Source organism: Anopheles coustani, chromosome 2, assembly GCF_943734705.1.
Source record: "Anopheles coustani chromosome 2, idAnoCousDA_361_x.2, whole genome shotgun sequence".
Lineage (NCBI taxonomy): Eukaryota > Metazoa > Arthropoda > Insecta > Diptera > Culicidae > Anopheles > Anopheles coustani.
In genome coordinates this window covers 8,167,654-8,183,942 of record NC_071289.1, presented here as the reverse complement: position 1 = coordinate 8,183,942, position 16,289 = coordinate 8,167,654, and the positions used below count along the sequence as shown (strand labels likewise).

General features: G+C 48.1%; 1 protein-coding gene across 1 annotated transcript; it reads left to right on the top strand.

The window, feature by feature from the left end:
• The first annotated feature begins 695 nt into the window (after positions 1–695).
• LOC131265670 (myosin-VIIa) lies at positions 696–10,735 on the top strand. Its single transcript, XM_058267960.1, has 9 exons — positions 696–713; positions 3,761–4,021; positions 4,091–8,220; positions 8,289–8,552; positions 8,618–8,757; positions 8,829–10,050; positions 10,115–10,261; positions 10,335–10,455; positions 10,529–10,735. Exons 1-9 carry the CDS (start codon positions 696–698, stop codon positions 10,733–10,735), a joined length of 6,510 nt encoding a protein of 2,169 aa, XP_058123943.1.
• The last annotated feature ends 5,554 nt before the right edge of the window (positions 10,736–16,289 follow it).

Here is a 16,289-nt window from a genome sequence, read left to right as displayed (position 1 = left end):
TACTTTTATTTTCTAGAATTCCTTTTAGTTCATGTCTTTTCCTCTATCACAACCAACGAATGACATGCACTGATACCGCCTCATGATTTCTTCCAAGCTAAACCAAAAAGCATACACGCATAAATCTATTCATGATCGGCGCGGATGTCGCTCTATTGTTTACTCTATTGTTGCCGACTACAACCGCTTCGAATGGATGGATGTTCAAGGAAAATGTTCTCACACCATTTCCTACCGTTTCAGTGTCATGAATTCAATCCGCCCGTCCCGAAATGCGCTTGTTTATGTGCGACTGCGATGTGAACTGTAAAATCTCTCGGTGGGGTTCGTCGCTTGACGCCCGGTAGACAAATCTTTCGTTTCTCCCTTCATGAATCGTTGCACGATACATTTCATTTGGAAAGCATTTTTTTCTATTCAAGGGTAAAGCATGTACCTTGCCTTTGCTTAAAGATTCATGCTGAATTGTCCATTTTCTCAACATATTGAATCGTTTTTCGTCTTAACATTAGTAGTTTTCCGCCAACATCGACCGGAAATACCCAAACCCGGCCATTGCTTTGTGTTTTTTCCTTTTAACAGAACAATGTAATTGAAAATAGTTTTCCTCTGTGCAATTTCGTTTAATGTTTTGCTTTCATTTCTTCTTTTTCTCTCTCCTTGCAGATTAAACCAGAAGTCAATGTGGCGTCAAAATGGTTATCGTTACACGGGTAAGTGTGGTTTATAAAGGGCGCCCAAAGCGACGCTTTCCTTTGCAACTAAGGCAAGAAATCGCTGGAAGTCAAATTATGAAGCTTATTGTTTCCGTTTGTTTAGTCTCAACTGAGGTTTGTTCTAAAAAAACATAAGGATATTATTTTTGCATTTGCTCATGTTCCTTTAGATTAAGCTGGAGAGCTTTGAAAGTTTCTAGAATATTTCTCATTTAATGTACCCTTCAAAAAAAATCATAACTCTTCGTAGCTGCTTTTTCTTCGATGAATTATGGGGAATTTAGCGTAATAATTCTATTGAGTCATACTTGTTTTGTCTTAGATTATCACTAGTTACAGAAAATGATACGTAGGTCGATAAAGTTCATCGGTCGGCAAAATAGAAAAAGTAGATCCAAAATTCCACACGAAAAGTCTGGTCGTTTTCTTGCACCGATGTACACAGTTTGACGATGGGGTTTGTTTCAATTACCACTTTCTATCGCATCCGTTAATGAGTGCAAGTAAGAAATGAAAGGTCCCTAAGTTTCGTTTTGCACATTTTGGCTCATTAATGCTGGCTGAAAGTTAGGGCAGAGGGTAATGCAAGCACGTCATAAAACCCGGAAAAAACTGTTTCATCGGCTGGAAAACACCAAATACTTTTCTGGAAAGCGAAATCGGTTAACCATGGATCAGCATGGTTTTACGCGGTTGCTTCAAACACACTTTTGTTTAAAATAGTTAGAAACACCATGATTAAAGCAGAGGTACTAAGGTTAAAAGAAAAACTAAAAAACATAATACTTATAATGAGATGTGTTCCACCAAAAAGGGGACGTTTTTAGACACCAAACAATCGCAACGGAATTGCACGCTTCGGTCACGTACGGAAAATGGGTGGCTTCCGAGTGGTTGGTTCCAACATTCAGTCCAGTTGCATTTTCACCGCACGCCGGCTTCCTTCAGCTGGCCTTCCCGAAGTCACATATCGTGTGTGACTTCTTGGGCGTGTTTGTTTTCTGTTCGCCTTCGTTCTGTTTCCTTGTCTTCCCCAAGCTTTTCTCGTACGTTTTTCTGCACCGTCATAAATTAAACGCTTCAGGAAGCTTCTACCGTTTCTGTGAGGTGGGCCATTTTTAATTTTTGTCTTGCTGCTGCTACTGCTGCTTTTCGCCCGAAGGCAATAGGAAGAAGGTTCGCCACCCGCGGTGGTAGACACTTCACTCTACTTGCTGCTGATGGCCCCGGCACGAAAGACATCACCTCCCTCCCTCCCTCCGGCTGCTACGTTGCTACGTAGGCAGAAGCAGCTTTTTTCTGCAACAAAAGCACCCGGGAAAAGCCCAGCTGGGCGCCGGAGGAGCGTAGGCCGGGCGGTTCCTATTCGTTATTAATTAACGGCGCGCACGTGAGCTTTACTTTTCCTCGATTCCGTCGCTCGGCGTTCATGCGTACCTGATCGCGTTGTGTTTGCGTTTATTCCGTGTGCGATTGTTTCTTCTTTTGGTCCGGGGCGTTAAAGAAGGTTGCGGGCGCCCCCCGTTATGGGGGTTTTTGCTGGCAAGCAAATGGAAAAATGGCTTCGTAAGGCGCCCTTCAAGAAGCGACCAAACCGAGCCGAAAGTGCAACCGAACGGCACACACAAATCATCAGCCAATCAGGGATGGAAAAAGGAAAAGAAAAGCCACCGCAACCGTGCCGTTGGAAATAAAAAGTGCTCTGGAAGCTCTTTTTTTCGTGCTTCAGGAAGCGAATCTAAATGCACCACTCCTACGCAAAGAAACAACGTGGTTTAATGTTACGTATATAGAAGGTGGTCGGAGGTTTATTCAAGAAAGTCTCCGAAATCCTTCCGGGTTTGCAGGTTAGACAATTAGACGTCTCACATGCTTGCTTGGTAAGAATTTGTATCATCACATTCCTTTTTAAAAGTTACATCATGTTTTTTTTATAAAGCTGTAAAGCTTGAATTATAAATCTTAAAGGTTTAAAATCTAAAGCCCGGACTAAAAGAAAGCATCTTTTAATTCGAAAAACACAAATTTAGAATCCATCAGTATCGCATCTCCAAAAAGAAGTGCACAATGATTCATCAGTTCAATCACAGTAGCCCTTGCTGCACGTCAGACATTTCCGTATGTGAGCCATTTCTAGCGGTGGAGTTCCGAGAAAAAGCGCAAAATCAGAAAGATGCATCAATTAAAACTGAAACGGAAATCGGCCGAACGAAAGGAGGGCCACGCGCAGCCCCACGCATTTACTCCCGTCCTCTGTCCACAGCAGGATTGCGAACAGTCCGTGCTGCCTACGAGCCTTCTGCAGCACTTCCTCTGCGATCATGCCACGCTCAATATGACCGCAGTCGTGGGACGCGAGTCGATGCTGTTCCGGTTCGACGAGAGTTCGCTTCCGCTCGACCAACCGTACTGCCTTGGTGTGTTGGCTTACGGCGGTCGGGACTCCAAGGATCATCGCGCCCCAGCTTTCAAAGGGCACGTGGTGTCGAACCAGTACTTGCCGCGATCCTTTCAATATCTGCGAGATTATTTGCCTATTCTTGTCATGGCTTGTCGGACAACTCGGTTGGCGGAAAGGAAAGAATCGATCGAAGAGGAGGATAAGGAAACGCAGGATGAAGACGATGAAAATGTAACGCTGGTGTTGTGGTTGCTAACGATGGGAACTACGGTGCCTTTTATGGGGTACATGTCTGTGAGCGATGTGCTGTTGCACCAACGGCGCCGGAATATGGTCCGTTTGTGCGAACTGAAGGACTCCTGTTCGCCGATGCCTGGAATCGATTCTCCGCTGCATGAATGGAACTGGCTACAGCTGAACCGGTGCGATATAGACCGATTGTCGCACGGTGGAAGCGAACTGATGAGGCTGGAAGTTATGTTGGATGGGGAGTACTAGAGTTGGCGCCTTTATGGGGTTCTTCCCACCAAAGAAATAATAAATGAGAGTGTAGAATGAAGGGACTTGTATTAGATTAGATAGAGTTTTAGCGAATTCGGTTTGGTTAGAGTGTTGAATTGTTTTTTTCTCTCCCAAATTTCAGGGTGATTATATCTGGATCGAGCCCGTGTCCGGACGAGAGTTCGATGTAGCGATCGGGGCTCGCGTAATCTCAGCGGAGGGACGCCGAATTCAGGTGCGGGACGACGACGGCAACGAGCAATGGCTGACGCCGGAGCGGCGCATCAAGGCGATGCATGCCTCCTCGGTGCAGGGCGTCGAGGACATGATCTCGCTGGGCGATCTGCACGAGGCGGGCATTCTGCGCAATCTGCTCATTCGTTACAACGAAAATTTAATTTATGTAAGTACCAAAGCGTGACGCCAAAAGTTGGTCCTGGACTTTGTTTGACAGCCTCTTCTTTCTCCGTAGACGTACACTGGTTCGATCCTGGTGGCAGTGAACCCATACCAGATTCTACCGATCTACACCGCCGACCAGATCAAGCTGTACAAGGAGCGCAAGATCGGTGAGCTGCCACCGCACATCTTCGCCATCGGCGATAACTCGTACGCACACATGCGCCGCTACGGCCAGGATCAGTGCATCGTCATTTCGGGCGAATCGGGCGCGGGCAAGACGGAAAGTACCAAGCTGATCCTCCAATATCTGGCCGCCATCAGTGGGAAGCACTCGTGGATTGAGCAGCAGATTCTCGAGGCCAACCCAATCCTGGAGGCGTTCGGAAATGCGAAAACAGTGCGCAATGACAACTCGTCCCGGTTCGGCAAGTACATCGATATCCACTTCAACAACGCGGGCGTCATCGAGGGTGCCAAGATCGAGCAGTATCTGTTGGAGAAGTCGCGCATTGTGTCGCAGAACGCGGACGAGCGCAACTACCATATATTCTACTGCCTGCTGGCGGGTTTGTCGGCGGATGAGAAGCGACGGCTCGATTTGGGCCATGCGTCCGACTACCGGTATCTTACCGGTGGTGGTTGTATCCGGTGCGATGGTCGTAACGATGCGGCCGAGTTCGCCGACATACGGTCGGCGATGAAGGTGCTGTGCTTTTCGGATCACGAAATCTGGGAGATTCTGAAGCTGCTGGCCGCCCTGCTGCACACCGGCAACATCAAGTACAACGCCACCGTGATCGACAACCTGGACGCGACGGAGATTCCTGAGCATATCAATGTGGAGCGGGTGGCGAACCTGCTCGAGGTTCCGCTACAGCCGTTCATCGATGCACTCACGCGCAAGACGCTGTTCGCGCACGGCGAGACGGTAGTGTCGACGTTGTCCCGCGACCAATCGATGGACGTGCGGGACGCGTTCGTGAAGGGCATCTACGGGCGGCTGTTTGTGCTGATCGTGAAAAAGATCAATCAGGCCATCTACAAGCCGAAGTCGTCGACGCGCAGCGCGATCGGTGTGTTGGATATCTTCGGCTTTGAGAACTTCGATCACAACAGCTTCGAGCAGTTCTGCATCAATTTCGCCAACGAGAACCTGCAGCAGTTCTTCGTGCAGCACATCTTCAAGCTCGAGCAGGAGGAGTACAACCACGAGAGCATCAACTGGCAGCACATCGAGTTCGTGGACAACCAGGACGCGCTCGATCTGATCGCGATCAAGCAGCTCAACATTATGGCGCTGATCGACGAGGAGAGCAAGTTCCCGAAGGGCACGGACCAGACGATGCTGGCGAAGCTGCACAAGACCCACGGTACGCACCGGAACTACCTGAAGCCAAAGTCGGACATCAACACGAGCTTCGGGTTGAACCACTTCGCCGGGGTGGTGTTCTACGACACGCGAGGATTCCTCGAGAAGAACCGCGACACGTTCAGTGCCGATCTGCTGCAGCTAATCTCGAGCTCGACGAACAAGTTCCTGCAGATGGTGTTCGCGGAGGACATCGGGATGGGAGCGGAGACGCGTAAGCGCACCCCGACCCTGTCGACGCAGTTCAAGAAGAGTCTGGACTCGCTGATGAAGACGCTCAGTCAGTGCCAGCCGTTCTTCATCCGGTGCATCAAGCCGAACGAGCTAAAGAAACCGATGATGTTCGATCGGGCGCTGTGCTGCCGGCAGTTGCGCTACTCCGGCATGATGGAGACGATCCGCATCCGGCGGGCGGGCTACCCGATTCGGCACAACTTCCGCGATTTCGTCGAGCGCTATCGTTTCCTGATCAACGGTATCCCACCGGCGCATCGGACCGACTGCCGGATGGCTACTTCGAAGATCTGCGCAACCGTACTCGGTCGATCGGACTATCAGCTCGGTCACACGAAGGTGTTCCTGAAGGATGCGCACGACCTGTTCCTCGAGCAGGAGCGTGATCGGGTACTGACACGCAAGATCCTCATCCTGCAGCGCTCGATCCGGGGTTGGGTGTACCGACGGCGATTCCTGCGGATGCGTCAGGCGGCCGTCACGATTCAGAAGTACTGGAAGGGTTACGCCCAGCGGCAACGCTATAAGAAGATGCGCATCGGTTACATGCGGCTGCAGGCGTTGATCCGCTCGCGAGTACTGAGCCACCGGTTTCGGCACCTCCGGGGGCACATTGTGCGCCTGCAGGCCCGTATCCGGGGGTATCTGGTGCGGCGTGAGTATGGACACAAGATGTGGGCGGTGATCAAAATCCAATCGCACGTACGACGTATGATTGCGATGAAGCGCTACCATAAGCTGAAGCTCGAGTATCGGCGCCATCACGAAGCGCTTAGGTTGCGGCGGATGGAAGAGGAGGAACTTAAACATCAGGGTAACAAGCGGGCGAAGGAGATCGCCGAACAGCACTACCGTGACCGGTTGAATGAGATCGAACGGAAGGACATGGAGATCGAGCTGGAAGAGCGTCGTCGGGTGGAGGTGAAGAAGAACATCATCAACGATGCGGCACGGAAAGCGGACGAACCGGTCGACGACAGCAAGTTGGTGGAGGCCATGTTCGACTTCCTGCCCGACTCGAGCAGTGAAGCGCCAACACCTCATGGTGGTCGGGAGACGTCCGTGTTCAACGACCTCCCGGTGAACGCGGGAAGTCACGACGATATCATCGGTCCGATGCATGCCATCTCCGAGGACGAGGAAGACCTATCCGAGTTCAAGTTCCAGAAGTTCGCCGCCACCTACTTCCAGGGCAACATCACGCATTACTACTCTCGAAAGCCGCTTAAACATCCACTGCTTCCATTGCACACACAAGGCGATCAGTTGGCAGCGCAAGCCCTGTGGATAACGATCCTACGGTTCACGGGGGACCTACCCGAACCACGCTATCACACAATGGACCGGGATAACACGTCCGTGATGTCGAAGGTAACGGCCACGCTTGGGCGCAACTTTATCCGCAGCAAGGAGTTCCAGGAGGCACAGATGATGGGACTCGATCCGGAGGCGTTCTTGAAGCAAAAGCCACGCTCCATCCGCCACAAGCTGGTCTCGTTGACGCTCAAGCGCAAGAACAAACTGGGCGAGGACGTTCGCCGCAGGCTACAGGATGAAGAGTACACCGCCGATAGCTACCAATCGTGGTTGGAATCGCGTCCAACGTCCAACCTCGAGAAGCTGCACTTCATCATAGGTCACGGAATCTTGCGGGCGGAGTTGCGTGATGAGATCTACTGTCAGATTTGCAAGCAACTAACCAACAACCCTTCGAAGTCGTCGCATGCCCGGGGTTGGATTTTGCTATCGCTCTGTGTCGGTTGCTTTGCCCCGTCGGAGAAGTTTGTGAACTATCTCCGCAGTTTTATCCGTGAAGGTCCTCCCGGCTATGCGCCATACTGCGAGGAGCGACTTAAGCGAACGTTCAACAATGGTACACGCAATCAACCACCATCGTGGCTCGAACTTCAGGCGACTAAATCGAAGAAACCGATCATGCTACCGATCACCTTCATGGACGGTAACACCAAAACGCTGCTAGCAGATTCGGCCACGACTGCCCGCGAACTTTGCAACCAGCTTTCGGACAAGATCACACTGAAGGACCAGTTTGGCTTCTCGCTGTACATCGCGCTGTTCGACAAAGTGTCATCACTCGGAAGTGGCGGAGATCACGTGATGGACGCCATCTCACAGTGTGAACAGTACGCGAAGGAACAAGGCGCCCAGGAACGCAACGCACCATGGCGACTGTTCTTCCGCAAGGAGATCTTCGCCCCGTGGCATAACCCGATCGAGGATCAGGTAGCGACCAACCTCATCTACCAGCAGGTCGTGCGGGGTGTCAAATTTGGCGAGTACCGATGCGATAAGGAGGAGGATCTGGCGATGATTGCCGCCCAGCAGTACTACATCGAGTACAGCACCGACATGTCGATGGATCGGTTGTACACGCTGCTGCCAAACTTCATCCCGGACTACTGTCTGACCGGCATCGAGAAAGCGATCGATCGCTGGGCAGCACTGGTTCTAACGGCGTACAAGAAAAGCTACTACCTGAAGGATAAGGCAGCGGCCCTCAAGGTGAAGGAGGACGTGGTCAGCTACGCCAAGTACAAGTGGCCACTATTGTTTTCGCGCTTCTACGAAGCCTATAGGTGAGCCTTTTTAAAAGCAAACCCGACCTCACGATCTTCTAATGCGCGTGTGTTTCGTTTCGTTGTAGGAACTCGGGTCCCAATCTTCCGAAGAACGACGTCATCATTGCGGTCAACTGGACCGGTGTGTACGTGGTGGACGATCAGGAGCAGGTGCTACTCGAGTTGTCCTTCCCGGAGATAACGGCCGTGTCGAGCCAGAAGACGAACAAAGTGTTCACGCAAACGTTCTCCTTGTCGACGGTCCGGAACGAGGAGTTTACCTTCCAGAGCCCGAACGCCGAGGACATCCGGGATTTGGTGGTGTACTTCCTGGAGGGACTAAAGAAACGGTAGGCATTTTGTGTGGAGAGTATATTTTTGAGGAAGTATTAATGCGGTTTTTATTAACCTGCAGCTCAAAGTATGTGATAGCACTGCAAGACTACAAAGCACCGGGAGAGGGAACAAGTTTCTTATCCTTCCTGAAGGGCGATTTGATTATTTTGGAGGACGAAAGCACCGGTGAAACGGTACTCAACTCTGGCTGGTGTATAGGTAAGTCAAGTCTAACGCACACAATCAGTATAATACAGTCGAGAATTTATCACTGTCCTCTTATGGTTTAGGTTGTTGCGAGAGAACACAAGAACGTGGCGATTTTCCGGCAGAGATAGTGTACGTCTTGCCGACACTCACGAAGCCACCGCCGGATATACTGGCCCTGTTCAGCGTGGAAGATGCACACCACGGTAAGCGACTCAACTCGGTGCACTCGAACGGCAGCACGGAAGGTCGCGATCGGCCGCACAGTCTGGCGGAGTACTCTCTGGATCACTTCCGGCCGCCACCGAAGCGCACCATGTCCAAGGCGCTCAGTACGCTCAGCTCGAAGGGCCGCGGTGGGGACGAGCTGTGGCGTTACTCGCGCGAACCACTCAAGCAACCGCTGCTGAAGAAGCTGCTGGCCAAGGAGGAGCTAGCCGAGGAGTCGTGCCTAGCGTTCGTTGCCATCATGAAGTACATGGGAGACCTGCCATCGAAGCGGCCACGCATCGGCAACGAAATCACCGACCACATCTTCGACGGGCCGCTCAAGCACGAGATCCTGCGCGACGAGGTGTACTGTCAGCTGATGAAGCAGCTGACCGACAACCGCAACCGGCTGTCGGAGGAGCGCGGCTGGGAACTGATGTGGCTGTCGACGGGTCTGTTCGCCTGCAGCCAGCAATTGCTGAAGGAGCTGACGTTGTTCCTGCGGACCCGACGCCATCCGATCTCGCAGGACTCACTGCACCGGCTGCAGAAGACGATCCGCAACGGACAGCGCAAGTACCCCCCGCACCAGGTCGAGGTGGAAGCGATTCAGCACAAGACAACCCAGATCTTCCACAAGGTGTACTTCCCGGACGACACGGACGAAGCGTTCGAGGTGGACTCGTCGACGCGCGCCAAGGACTTCTGCCACAACATCTCGCAGCGGCTGAACCTGCGCTCGAGCGAGGGCTTCAGCCTGTTCGTGAAGATCGCCGACAAGGTCATCTCAGTGCCAGAGGGAGATTTCTTCTTCGACTTTGTGCGCCACCTGACGGACTGGATCAAAAAGGCGCGACCGACGCGGGACGGCTCGAATCCGCAGTTCACCTACCAGGTGTTCTTCATGAAGAAGCTCTGGACAAACACGGTCCCAGGGAAGGACAAGAACGCCGACCTGATCTTCCACTACCACCAGGAGTTGCCGAAGCTGTTGCGTGGCTATCACAAGTGCTCGAAGGAGGAAGCGATCAAGCTGGCCGCCCTCGTGTACCGGGTGCGGTTTGGCGAAAGCAAACAGGAACTTCAAGCTATACCGTAAGTGTTGGATAAAGTGTATCTCCGTCATGAACTTCTAACCGTTTACGTCTGTTTCTTTTAGACAAATGCTACGTGAGCTGATACCGTCGGATTTGATTAAGCTTCAGAATGTAAACGATTGGAAGCGATCGGTCGTGGCGGCCTACAACCAGGATGCCGGTATGTCGCCGGAGGATGCCAAAATCACCTTCCTGAAGATCGTGTACAGGTGAGGGAGATCAAGAACTCTGTCTAAAGTCGTGTGGGTCGTGTTAAACAAAATTCCGTTTTCCATTTCGCAGATGGCCAACGTTTGGTTCGGCGTTCTTCGAGGTGAAACAAACAACCGAACCCAACTACCCGGAGATGCTGCTGATCGCGATCAACAAGCACGGTGTTAGCTTAATTCATCCCACATCGAAGGTAAGGATTCTTCTAAAAAACGATTGGCAAGGAAACAATTTTTCTTATCGACCTTCTTCCCTTCCGTTCGTAGGACATTCTGGTGACGCACCCGTTTACGCGCATCTCGAACTGGTCGTCCGGCAACACGTACTTCCACATGACGATCGGAAATCTGGTGCGCGGCTCGAAGCTTCTCTGCGAGACCTCCCTCGGTTACAAGATGGACGATCTACTCACGTCCTACATCTCGCTCATGCTGACCAACATGAACAAACAGCGCACGATTCGAGTCAAGTGAACACACCCAAACCCGCGCATGAATTAGAACCAACAGGGACAACATAACGATACTTTTCCGTTGGAGTTTTGAAGGGATTTCTAATGAAGGGAAATCCCATAATGTCTTCTCGATCGCTGCAACGCAGCTCCGTCCATTATTGTATTATTCGTAGTTGTGTCAGTTCTCCTCAAAATGACTTAAAAGACAGCGCCCTTGTCGTCGTTAACGTTAGCACTATATTTTCTTATAATTGTCAAGAACCATTTTGCTTGAAGCTGTTTCTTTTCGAATGAAGTTTAAATATTTTAGACGACGACAAGTGTGTTTCTATAAAATGAAGCAACTATCCAAAAGATACCCAAACTCGCGGTAGAAAAGCCAGCACAAATATATGCAACGCGCGAACAATGTATGTATCAACACTAGAGGATTCTGTGAAGAAGTCCTGCCGCGGCACAGAGTACTCAAGACATTCACCGGCCTTAGGACGATTAGCAAAAGTATAGGAAGTATATTTTGTTTCGATTGAGCGGAAGAAGGCAGCACGGAAGTGGAAAAATTAGCTACAACACTATCGAATAAGGCATTTGTTTTTCGTCCTCCTCGTAGTTAGAACGTTTTACCGATTTGTTTCCCTCGATTACCTTGTTGTTCTCGATTGTCTTTTCTCACACGATCGTATGCTTTTTGTTTTGTGTCACAAATAGGGTATAGCAGCAATAAAATGAAACAAAAGGGAAATCTGAAAATTTTATCCAATCGATCGGTTTATCGGTTTATTTCGAAATTATTTTAGGCCAGTTGGAGCGGTAACAGGAGGGAGCGTGTGGGTATTTTTAGTTAAGCATTTTTTTGTTTGTTTGTTAGGAGAGCTGCTCCATTTACCCTGTAATTTATTGTCTTTTTAAGAAAGATGTCGCCCCGTGACGGCTACGCGAATCTTTTATACACTCTTCGCTTTATATCGTAGCAAGGTTTTCCTTTCCTTTCCCCCGAGACGTATTTCAGTTAGCTTCGGCCCGGACGCCCGGCTATCCGGGACGATTATTATTATAATTACTGCTATTAATAATATTATTGAATATATTGTAATGATTATTTTTAACTGTCTGGCTGTATCCGTTCCGCACCCGGGGGGCGCCAGGATCATCAGGGTGCAGCAGCATTCATCGGAAGATTAGAACAAGAAGCAAGAAGAAAAGAAGTTTGGTGACGACAGAAGTTGTCCGCTCCGTTACGGAATCCGATAATAATGATAAAGGAGGGAAAAAACTTCGTTTTGTAGGGCAAGTTATTATTTACCTATTTTCGAATGCGAAATCTATGCAATAAAGACAAACACGAAATCGAATTCAAATGGGGGGTAATTTTTTTATTACGAATTTGGTTAAGGAAAGAAAATAAGAAGACATACTCCCATTTTATGGGAAATTTGTATTCCTTTTTTGTCGGATAAAAATGTTTCAAGTATAATATTGGATATAATATATATTCTTAACGAGTCGGTTCGGTCAATTCTTTTACACCCTATTTCTACCTAATTTCCTCCCGATTGTTATAGTTATCGTCTTACAACATATAACATCCTTTAACATCATATTTACCTGATTTGATACATTTTGTGCACACATTTGCAATTAATACTCGCTGCTAAGTTATGATCGGTAATGTTATCCTTTATTGTAAATAGTTTTTCAATACAGTTTGTGATATTAAGCGCCTTCTAAATTTAAGAATCAAGATTCTTACAGCAAGTATTAATATATAAACCACTCTATTCAAATAATCACTCGTTCAATCCTTCTTCAGATTATATTTTTTTGAAGTCTGTAATGTAACCCCTTCGGTGCTTTACCGGTTACCAGGCGTCTCCATATGTCACGATCATTGTGTGCACCACACTTGTCACGATCATTGTGTGAGTCATAAAACAGTAAGGAATCACGTCGAATTGACTCAACGAAACTGTATCAAATCTGTTTTTTTTTTTTTTTTTGTACAGGTTTGTTCACGATCAGACTTGTCGCACGTTGTTTTGAACCGCTTGAAACAACCAGACCTAATCAAAGATTTCATGAACGTTGTCAAATCCTCACGAAATACTCCAATTAGCTCTGGCCGTCCACGGTGTACTCCTGGATGCCGCTACCTAAACACACGAGTCATCACTAGAATCACTTTCCTTCATTTCACTATTCACTTGGGGGATCTTTTCGTTGTAAGAAATTGATCCCTTTCTCACCCGGGAGAAAAATTAGCTGGATTGGCTTCCTTGAAGCGCCGGGGCATCGCGATGCTTGCACTTCTGCCACATGATCTTGCCTCGGCACGAGCCGACCGAACACTGGCAGACTGGTGCGCCGTCCGATCGGAAGTAACCTCTTTCTTCCGAAACTGAAACCCATCCCGAAGAAGAAAAGAAAACGCACCGCACGCGAAGAGTGGACCGAAGCCCGGGACGGAACACACGGTGGAAAATCGTGGAAAGAAAAATCAGAATACAATACCCGGTAGGTTGTTTCCCGGTTCTCGTGCTTGCCCTTTCACTCAATCTCACTCCTTCATTTAACCTGACTTAACCAACTCCTCTTCTGCAGCAACAGGTATCCAAACGGTTATGAAATGAAGAAGATTTTCACCTGCAGTCGGAGTGTCAGGGTAAAGAACTGGAGGTGAAGGAGGAGGAGCCATCAGCTCAGTATTATCAGCAACTTATTAACGCTGCCATCGGAAGGTTGACTGGAAGAAGAAAATAAGAAAAAGAAGGGAAAAAGAGTGAATCAGAATGCAATAAGTCAAGCGCATCGGAACGAGATCATCGAGAGGTTAGGTTTCCCACGGTCAAGTGGAATAATTTAAACCTTTACACATTCCACCCCGAAAGGGGGGGGGGGGGGGGGGGAATGCGTTGCGCATCATCTTGTTTGACTGCGAACCTACCCTCTTCCCTTCGCTCCGAAATCTCGCCAGCGAAATGGGAATCCATCCAAAGGCAGCCACTTCGGTTGGGAGCTGTGTATTCATTATCACTCAAGACGCCATCGTTGTCGTCATCATCGCCCCAAGCCAGTCTCTTCCCGGAGTTGGGGAGAAGGGGAGGGGGATCTCTTTTGTTTCCACGGATGGATTACCACACGGTGGGAATTCGGCAGCTTTGGTTCCCGCGCAAATCACGGCACCGGAACGGGGTGGGTTTGTGACTCTTGGACGGAAGCCAGCAATGCGGACACGAGTTTCTTCACCTGCAGACGGCGGCGTCACCTTGAAACCTTCTCCGGCGGGTTCCGGATGTCGTCCGCAGTGGGAATGGATGAGTTTTACTTCCGATTGTATTTTAATTCCTGCGCTTCTTCCTTTGCCTGCGCGAGGACATTCCTCCATCTCCCTCCCAACCGTTCTGTACATCATTGTGAAGATCATTTCCCTCCAAAAGGGGGTGGTTGACCTGTTCCTCCCGGCTTGCGGCAAGCTAGTTTTCCCCGTTTTTCCATCCATCTGGTGTGTGTTGAATGCTGGGAAAGAAAAGATGGAACAGTTTTCTTATCTTACCGGCGGAGGTCGTTTACCGCTTTCTCTCACTCCACTAATGGTAGGGTGTCGTTGGCTGCACGACATTGTTGTCTGGATCATCAAGTTGATGTTGTTGTTGTTGTTGTTGTTGCAGTTGACCCTCAGGCGGATAATGGGAAGGAATTGGTCCATTGTGTGCACCGCTTCAACCTTCCACACCACACGAGTTCCATGTCGTAGAGATAATTTATAAACATTTCTTTCCTCGACGATGATCAGTAGGCTTTGGGTGTGCTTTGTCCCTTGCACGATGTTTTTCCCAGTAGGCGCGTTTTTCGTTTCAATTTCCACGCGGCTTAGATTTTTGTTCCCCCTTTCCCCCGGACGGATCGATGGACTTTGTGCGAGCTTTTCGGTAGTAATAATCATAATAAAGGTGTATATTTACATACATAATTCATTAGATCTTCTTATAATTAACGCTTCTTTGCTTCGATTGTTCATTTTACCTCTTTTCAGTTACTTTTGCCCTTGTTTGCCCTTGCTTGTTCTTCTCCATACTGTTCACGTTATCTCTTCTTTTGTGCATCTGTCGTTTTTTGTTTGATTCTCTGCCTTTTTCTTATCTTGGAATTCACAATTGGGTTGTCAAACGGTTATTTGCGATTTAACATTTTTTCCCTTCAAAGCGCATTCCATATGATTGTTTTTTCATCCTTTTAAAAATGCACCTTAATTCTTATGAACCTTCCAACGGGTTCAAATTAGGTTGCATCTAACACGTTTCTTCGATCTGCTCTAACTCCGGCCGTTCTCTGTTCAGTGGATTGTTCAAAGAGACGAGCGATTTTTCTATCCCATAGGATTGGCGTGGCGTGATTTAACATTCCCTGTTGCCCGTAGTTAAAGAAGTTATTAAACTAATGTGCGCCTACCGCCAAACAACCCGAAAAGTGGTGGGATTGGGTGGGTTAGTGAGTGGGTGGTGTAGCTTTCTTTTCTCTTTTACAGCCTTTAATAATCTCACGTTCATTTCTCGTTGGACACTGGCGTAATACAGTTGCCTGAACAGAGGTCAGTGTACTTGTAGTGCCAGAGTTTTTGATTAATTTATTTCCAAAACGGGGAGAGAAAAATATAAGAATCCACCAAAGTCAACGTCAGGTGACAAAAAGAAAGGTTGTTGTAAAAGAAAAGCATACCTTTAAAATGTCACCTTTTTATACGTATAATAAATATTCTCCATTTCTTCGTTTTAGTTTTCTAACATTTTTCGTGTGTTTAACTTTGCTAACCTCTTTACGTCGTTGCTTAGTTTATCTGTCCTTTAGTGTGTGTATTTGTATATATAAATCTCTAAAAATATTACCTTTCTTCCTTCGAGTGCGTTGTTCCTATCGTTCTCCACCCGGTTTCACATACCTACATTGAGACATTTAATACAATAACGTTTAATGTCACTACCATCCGATACCTAAGTGGTGAATCAAATTATTAATAGTGGTCTTTAAAAACAACGCTACCACAACCCTCTTTCTTCTCTCTTTGCATTGTTTTCCCGGTTTTAAAATAGAGAGGATTTTGCGTTGATCTATTTACACACTTAAATGCAATCTTTATAATTTACAATCTCAGCATTTACCACCCATTGGGGTTTACTACCCGGGGTTTAAAAATACATCGTTTCAAACTAAAATCAACGAATCGGTGGAGGCGCCTGGTGACGCGTGGCCTGTCCATTTGTGTATGTTTCCCGATGCATTCTGTGAGGATGATGGAGAATAATACAAATCCAAAAACGGAAATAAGCTTCACGAGTGTATTGTTTTATTTAGCGTACCTGTTTAAGAGTAAAGGAAAAATAACTTAAGCTAAATACAAAAAAAGGAAGAGTGCACGATAATTGAGCGATGTTTTGATTTCTTCCAAAAGGTTAGAAAGAATTGAATAAAGTATTGCATGAACTGTGCACGTTGAAAAGAGAGATCTAGTATGAAGCTTTTTCAAAATATATATGTTTAAACATTCTTTATAAATAGTGGCAAGTGTAAACATGCGACTC